We start from the raw sequence: 8,566 nt of genomic DNA on the forward strand, positions 1-8,566 counted from the left end.
TCATTCCAACACAGCTCATCCTGTAGTCAAGACATTTTATTTTGCATAACAAATATCACAGAAGTCAGTTTGCAATATTTACTTCAATTTCTTGGAGCAAGAGTCCAAACATGAAATGCAACGTTTCCTCATCAGCACACATGAAGCAGGACAGACACACTAAATAAAGCACATTCATTATCACGACACGTATCATGTCAAGTTCTGTAGAAAAAAGAATTTGAAACGCACTGCAGTTTCTTTTTTTCTAGCGTACAGCTGCAAACAAATGCACCAAACTGTAGGTAGAAGCTTTGGTTTCCATGTTTTCGCTGTTAGAAAAAAAAAAAAAACTGCCTGGATCAGCAAACGTCACATTTAACAGCCACAAAATCAAAACGATACACGGTCCTAAATGTCATCTGCTCATGCTGCAGTTGGTAAAATACTTTGTGGATGGACAATAAATGCTGTAGATTTGTACAAGGGGCTTCCGTGTCCTGCGTCGAGCCCTTCTTGAAATAGACCAACTAAGGCAGCATGAACCAATAGAAACGTGAGTTAGTGCTGAGGTGGACAGTGGGGGGAGTTAAAAGGCGGTGATGGATGAAACTTGTGCAATAGAGCTCAACAAAATGCTTAAAAACATCCAAGTGCAGAAGTAATCAAGTTATTTTCTTCTTAAAATGCATTTCATCAAACAAACTATGTGGAACTAAAGCTGCAACACGTAGACTGAAGCAGGGGAAGGTAGTCTTCATAACGTTTGAGTTGATGACTTGTAGATGAAGGGTAACAGTAGGTCAAACATCCACAGTGCAGAGGGGTTCGCTCCCGGGCTGAGCCGATTCCACGATGGTCATCTTGGGTTTCTTCCTGGTCTCCTCCTGTAGACGTAAATTTAATTTTAGTGGACGTGCGTGAACATAGAGAAGGTTTGGTACTGACCCTCTGTTTGGCCAGTTTTGTCATTTCCTCCTGCAGTTTGTTCAGGATGTGCAGGTTTGGCTTGTTCTTTTTGGCAAACTGTTGCAGCTCGATCACACTCTTGTCCGAGCTCTCCTGAGGAACACCACCAGGATTAGAGTAAATACTGGAGACCAATGTTTCAGCTCACCTTCTTTACCATCTTGTTGCTCTCTCTACCATACATCCGCAGCAGCGAACCCCAGTTCTTCACGTGTGGGTGAAGCATCTGCAGGATCTTCTGAGAGGCCAGTTGTTTGCCCACTCGCTTGTTCTTACCTGATGTGAGCAGACAGAAAGAAGTCATAAATGTTTCAGAGGAAGTTAAAAAATTAAATTTTAAAAAGGTTTACTTACACCAGCCACGCACTGTGTGCTTCCCACACGTCATCACATATTCACTCTTCTGGTTCTTCCCTGGAATCACCTCAAATTTGATGTTCGTGTCGCCCATTCCATGGTTTCTGCAGCAAATTGTGGAAATGAAAAAAAAAAAAGTTTTCAACAATTCAAAACACAGAAGAAGCTCTTACCTTTTAAGGCACTCGTGAAGAATCTGATAAGGGGAGAGGAGTCCGGCTTTGTTGGTCAGCTCGTACACTCTGGAGTCTTCTATACTGATATGGTTAAAATACTCCAGCTCATCAGCTTCTGCAGGCTTCTCCTCAGCCGTCTGCTTCACAAAGTCGGGGATGAGGATCTCCAGAGTGGCTCGAGCTGAGGAGAGAAGCACCAGTGAAGGAACCCACGACTGTGACTGTGTAGCGAGTTAGAAGCAAAGATCACCTGCTTTATTCTTGGCTAGTTTTTTACTGCTCGCGATGCCTGTGCCATAGGTCACTCCGTCTATGATGACCGACGCTCCGAAAGGCTCACTTGGGTTCTCTGTGCAAACATACAAATCACTTAATACGGAAAAATACGACGAAGTCAAGAAGAATCGTGAGAACAGAACAGATGAACTTACCACATTCAAAAAAGTTGTAAACAGGCCGAACCTTCAGCACACGTTGCATATATTCGTGTAAGATGCAGACTTCAGACTTCCCGTTTGGGTTGATGACAAATTCTATTCAAAAAACACCAGGGAGATAAAACCAAAAACGGACACAAGAGAATGTCTCGTTTTATAAACAAATGAACAGCAACAGCATAACAGATTTTATAGCAGTTTCACTTGTCTGACACTAGAGGGAGCCACAAACAAGCTTTCCTAACTCTTATTGGTTCTTGAAGTCAGCTATGCTGAAACAATACCATTTACATTTCAGTCTTAAGAGGGTCGAATGTGATTGATCAGACCTAAATATAATTTAATCCCAAACTAAATAAAGCTTAACCTTATTTTCAAAAATCTTTATTATTCCCAAATTACCTTTTTTGGTGGGAGCATCTTGGACTGACAGTGTGATGAGTTTCTGGTTTGCAGGCAGGATGGGTCGTTCTGACTCCGCCTGCTTCCTCTTCATGTCTCGGTTGAACTGCCGTCTCTCCGCCCACGTGCGAAACTTCTTGACCGTCACTTGCTCAAAGTCGAAGCACTTCACCAGATAATTACGAAAATCTTCAATTTCTGCATGGAAGTAAAACAAGTGTCTCAAAGGTCAGACGGCACAGTTAAGAGGTAGTGAGGTCGGATAAAGTCTCACCGACGGACTCATCTTTGCAGACCTCCACCTTGGCCCTAACCTGCCCCAGTGCACCCTGGGCCGTTTCAAAAGCAGGAGCCATTTTGGGCTTGGTGACGACAGGTACTTCAACCACATCAGAACTCTGATCAGCATTACTGGATGTGGGGATCTCCTCCTGTTCTTGAGCAGCCGTGTCAGCCTCCCCAGCTTCTCCATTGGACTCCTCACTAGGCTTCACTGGAGATGCTGTTGAAGTCACTTCGTCGCTCATCTCCTTCTCTTCTCGCTCCTTCATTTTCTTGTAATGCAGACAAGGGATGCTGCTGGTGGGAGGGTCATGTTTCTGAAAGAAAAGACATAAGCAGTTTATTTTTACTTTGAAAATCTGCATTTAAATCATTATTTGTTCAGATGTCCATGAGATTGAATGATGAAGACCTTTGTCTCTACATTTATTAATTCTTCCAAATTAGCCGATTGTTTTACATATTTCATTTTACAATAAGCATCCTTATTTTCTTTCCTTCTGCAGCAACATAATAGTCATTTGACATATACTATAAGCAAAGTAAAAAAAATACTTTACTTTTTGTGTTGGAGGTCTTGTGTATATTAAGTCTTAAGTAATCTGATAATGATAATTTTTAAGAAAGAATATGCACAATATAGTCCGAGGTGGTGATGGGCGATATGACGAAATGTATTGTAAAGGGAAGCTTGAAACACATCTATTGTGTCATGTTCTTCGTTTATACTTGAAGTGCTCATTTCAATGGTTTCAATTTATAATATTTGTAGCTTAATATTTTGTAGTTTTTATTTATTTGTAAATAATGAGATATTCACCAGTCTTTGAATGTATAACAATTGATTGTTGGTGATGTTAGTCAATTATGTTGGGTACCCTAAAGTACAGGGTGTTTTCCTTCAATCATAGTACAGAAATAGTATTGAAGTATAAAAAAATGTACTACTATTGGCATCAAGTAAATTATAGTTCCAAATAAAGGAAGAGAATAAGCATTTTATGCATTATATTGGAAATTATGTTTTCAAGTTATTCTTTGAAAACATATATCGTGGTTTATCGTTGCGTCTTACCCGGATACTGCCGGTTCCTAGGAAGTAAGGCCTGGACCAGGTCACCACCCGCGTCTCCCGATGCAAGTAGACTGGAATGCCAGAGTTGTGGAATGTCATGATCCATCCGTCTGGCAGTGGCTCAGTGGGAGGACGCCCCCGACCTGATATTGCACATCAAATATTTGTTGGCAATGATTGTGACACTTGATGTGCTCATTGAAGGCCAATGTCTGAATAATATATCATTTCAATATTACACATAGTCCATAGTGAACAAAGAATAACAAATGAAACATCCTAGGACCACAATGCTAAAATATTCCAAAGTTGCATGAAACAAATCTACCACTCACTCTTCAGCACCGTCTTAATTTTGGTCATCATGGGCTGAACGTTTCCTTCTCCATCGGAGCCTGGATCACTGTCGCCATCAGATTTGTCCTCCGACAGTCGCATCTTTTTGGGAACAGGCATGCCCTCCTCCAGCAGTGCGTCAACATCATTGTCAAAATCCTACAAGAGTCCACGGTTAAGGTGGGTGGAGGGGGTGGGGGTGTCCGTCAGATAGAGTGAGAACCAGGAAGACCAGAATAGAAGAACAAGCACCGATGATGACGAAATGCCAAACACCATTACATTTTGGAGGAAGAAGAAGCTGAAGAAGATGCTATTGAAAAAGGCGCCAAACCAAGAGGGAGAATCTCCTGTATTGTAAATAAGCTCCTGTTGAGGACACATATTTTGGTTTCAAGACAGATTAATGACAGTGTCATGAACTTCCCTTATATTGCATCCATGTTCTCCAGAAGACATTTGCAAGATTTAACTCCTTAATCATCTGGTAGGAATGACTACAGAAGTAGACTTTTAGTCTATTGTGTACATTTCTCAAGGACAAGAGAGAAATGAGACAATGATGATCACGATCACATGATTGTAGTATGTCAAGTATGCCACTCTCAGAAAAATGAGTGCGTATGTGCGTGTATATATATATAAAATTCATATCAATATTGTAATCAAATCCATATGTATGTATATATATATTTTTTTCCCACCAAGACATTTGAGTTACACTTTTCTTACACAAGAGAGGGCTATAGGGAATTGTTTTTTCAAAGATAGCTATCGTCTTTTAGGAGCACTTATATATTATCACACATATATTATTTTTGTAATATTAGTCCAAAAGATAAGTAAAAAATAAACTCTTGCAAAGAAGCTTGATGTATAAAAAATAAAAAGGAATAATGGAACGTCGATCTTTCCGGTTAACCAATTGTGGGGTGTGTTTAATGAGCACAATGCAGACATAGAAGTTCATACATACCATATCATAGGCCAAGGCTTCTTGTTGAGCTATGGCTTGAGATTTGAATCCACTATTCTCCCCATCCTCAGGCTCCAGGAAGTTGTCATAGAGGTCGCCCAACTCATCCAAGACCGCAAACTCTACTTTGTTTTCAACATCATCTTCATCTAACTCTTTTTCACCAGTGTTTCTTGGTGCTGAGCTGCTCTCGGCTAGTTCTTGATCAGTTAGCGATTCATGCAACACACCGTTCTGCATCTGTAAACCGTTATCTGTGCCTTCCTCCTTCCCTTCACCGGTGTACGACACATTCCTTTCTTTGCTACTAGTACTCTTGCTTTCGGTAAAACTTACCCTAATTTTAACATCTCTAAGCAGCTTAAGGTCAGGTAGGAACTTGGTGACGGGGGGAGCGTGACGGGCTGTTCTAGGGCACGTTTGGAAGGAAGTGGGTTCATCGGTTTGGAGGCTACAGAAGACTGTTGAGCTGAAGTCAGGCTCCTCTTCCCCTGGGGTGTCGATGTATCCATCACCACCAGAGCTAACGTCCATTACCTCTGCGTCACTGGACGTTTGCAGGGGAGGTGGTGGAGGGGCTCTTCCCTCATCTTGGCCAAAATCGTCAGGTGGCTCCAAGGGGAGAGGTGGTAAAATGTCGTCTATTTCCATTTTGACTAGATTTACGACTACAGACTGAACAGCAAAATGTTCCAAAAATGATCTATGCTGCTTTATCTAAACCCAGAACGCATGCAGAAGCACATCCCCTTATAGATCATGTACCAGTGTTGAATATGCTAAGCTGACTACATTGTTCTTTTCATTAATGTAGACAGCTTTCAGAATCACTGTCTCAATTATTGGAAATCACAATGCATTCAGCTTAATGGAGACACTGCTCATCCTCATGGGAGCCCTCCGGAGTGCTGTGGGGGAAACACAAAACAAAGGAAGCAAAGTCAGACAAAAAAACCTCAACACAGCCGCATGAATGCACACGAATCACACGTAAACAAACCGAAAGTGTTACATTTCACACAGTTTATCCTGTCCAAGCATCGGGCCCTTGCTGCATTTAGCATCGATGCTAAGATAAGATAAACCGCTCTACCATGCTGCACGAATGTTTTGTGACGCATAGCTTTCATGCAAATCATATAAGGCTTACTCACCAGTTTATTGGACACAGATATCCCTTAAAAACACACAATATCATTTTATTTTCTATACAAATCGTGGACCGTTGCCTCCCTGCCTACACCGAAGGCCCGCCATCTTGGAAAAAGCGGAACGCGCAACACTAACCGAAACAGGCCACGCCCACACCTACCGGCTTTTTTATGATTGGCTGGAAAACGTAGCGTCACTGCCTCCTCGTCGATAGTTTTGCTTTTCAAAGTGAAGCGTCTCTCAACAATTTATGAAAGATGTTATTTTATGTAAAGACACTATTTTATCGTGTATTTGTAAAAGGCCCAACAAGGGACAAGAGTTGAAAATTAATTAAATTGTTAATGCATCGCATCAACTGCAAACTTGTATTGTAACGATGTTGACTGCATCATCCCTGACAAATAAATGAATAAATAAATAAATAAATAAAATATAACAGCGAGAGAAAGTGATTTTTTTTTTTAGACAATTGCAATGAGAATTCTTACCTGCCCTGGTAGAAGAACTCAAATTTCCCCGATCGTTAACTCTTCACTGGCTGCCAATATCTTTCAGGATCAATTTTGAAATCCTTGTTCTTACTTTCAGAGCTATTCATGGTCAGACTCCTCCTTACATCACTTATCTGATCCAGCCTCAAACCCCAGCTCGGGCTCTTAGGTCTGTGGATCAGAATCTACTGATGGTTCCGCTCACACGCTCTCCCAGAGGAGAGAAATCTTTTCAGGCTGTTGCTCCTAAGCTTTGGAACGATCTTCCTCTCCCTCTGTGTTTGATGGATCTACTGACTCCTTAAAGAAACATCTTAAAACATTCTTATTTGTGCAGACTTTTCCTTGATTTTCTGGGAAACTGTATTTGTCTTATGTGAGTTGGCCTTTTAGAGTTTGTATTTTTACTGTGTATTGTTTTTGATTGTTAAAGCGCTTTGTGACCCTGGTCTAGAATTACTTACTTACTTTCCTAGTCTGCAGTGATCAATGGAGGTCCAAAAAGTTTCATTATAGATATGCAACTACTGTTTTTTTGTACCTTTGAAGCCTATTTTAATAATTTGCTGTTACAATTGATCGATTAGACTAAATTAATCCGGCTTTCTTTTTGAATTTAAACCAGCTTTAGACTAAAAGTTGGCCTTTAAATGTAAAGACCTGGTCGAAGTGCTGAACGGGGACCACATGCCCTTCGACATATCCTTTGACTGTATTTATATGGCCCTTGTGAGGTTGAATATTATGTATTTACTATAATACATACTTACAATACTTATTACTTATACTTATACTATAATAAAAACAATGTCCGTCACACAGAAAAAATCCTACTCCTCCAGGGGACTTGGATAGAGAGCTTAGTGGAGTAAACGAAAAGTTAAGTTAGGAAAGGGGAAGGGTCAAAGTTTAAAATCGCGATTTCGAGCGGGAAGGACAGAGCCTTAAGTCATAGTTAGTCATGTACCTCGACTAAATAAGGTGGATCGAACTGCAAGAATGTGACCTCTGGGTCCGGTGGAGGTCACTATCAAGGCCGAAAGGTCGCAATTTTCCAAACTTCACTGTGGCCGAATGAGCAGACTACAGTAGCAGGTATGAACTTTTTATCTTTGTGCAAAGTTTTGAGTTGTTTGGTTGTCGGAGGCCGATGCTACAAGGTCGCGAAGCACAAACGTTTGTAGGGAACGCACAGGGCCTAGCTGGCAAGACAGTAGAAAATAACAATTCTATCTTTTATTAATTTCAATTATTCATGACAGGGTTTTTGTTTTAAGAACTTTTTTCCTCCACTTTTTTCTTTTTTTGATGTTGTAGTCATTTTGAGTATTTATTCTCCCTCAAAAAAATGTATCAGGTGAAATATATATATATATATATATATATATACAGTATATTAACGAAATAGTATAATTGAGGCATATTTAGTTTTATTTTATACTTTTCTCTCCTGTATTTCGGCCTCTTGGCCCCTCACAACAGCCAATGTAGAACATGTGGCCCCGGAGGAAATGTAATCATCCACCACTGGTATAGAGCAACAGATAGAAATATCTCAACAATCCACTAGGTGTCACTGTTTACTAAAGTTTCTTTCAAAGGTAATGGAAAGCTGTTCGAGTCAAAAGTATCAGTATTGTTTTTTGTTCTAGTCGTAAAACAATGGACAGACTCTGCACACACAACATGGTTTTCAAAGGTTCATAGAGAGTTCGAATGTGTTTTGTGTAGTTGGAGATTCAACTTTGACGCATGGTGCATGAGTAAGAGAAACTGAACCCATTTGGGCTCAATTTAATCAATCTCTGTGCAAGGTATAAGATTCTTCTCAAGTGAGAATTATATTTTTTCTTTTTCTCTTAACAGTTCTATGCACAAAAGTTCTTGTGCTTAAATCTCTCATGATCTCTCCACTGGTTCAGCCAGGATGA

At 40.4% G+C, this 8,566-nt stretch overlaps 1 protein-coding gene across 2 annotated transcripts; it reads right to left on the reverse strand.

Moving 5' to 3' along the window:
* Nucleotides 1–21: 21 nt before the first annotated feature.
* Nucleotides 22–6,251, reverse strand: dgcr8 (DGCR8 microprocessor complex subunit). 2 transcript variants are annotated; one of them, XM_087796621.1, is made up of 13 exons: nt 6,144–6,251; nt 4,990–5,897; nt 4,013–4,172; nt 3,678–3,820; nt 2,595–2,919; nt 2,321–2,518; nt 1,913–2,014; nt 1,732–1,830; nt 1,479–1,662; nt 1,303–1,409; nt 1,106–1,224; nt 928–1,041; nt 22–866 (listed from the first exon to the last, which is right to left on the reverse strand). In XM_087796621.1, exons 2-13 carry the CDS (start codon nt 5,638–5,640, stop codon nt 783–785), a joined length of 2,286 nt encoding a protein of 761 aa, XP_087652747.1. In that variant the 5' UTR covers nt 5,641–5,897; nt 6,144–6,251; the 3' UTR covers nt 22–782. The 2 variants fall into 2 exon arrangements, with proteins under 2 accessions (XP_087652747.1, XP_087652739.1); XM_087796613.1 differs by having other exon boundaries at nt 1,097–1,224.
* Nucleotides 6,252–8,566: the final 2,315 nt, after the last annotated feature.

The sequence above is a fragment of the Callionymus lyra genome, chromosome 1 (genome assembly GCF_982586985.1).
Source record: "Callionymus lyra chromosome 1, fCalLyr1.hap1.1, whole genome shotgun sequence".
Lineage (NCBI taxonomy): Eukaryota > Metazoa > Chordata > Actinopteri > Syngnathiformes > Callionymidae > Callionymus > Callionymus lyra.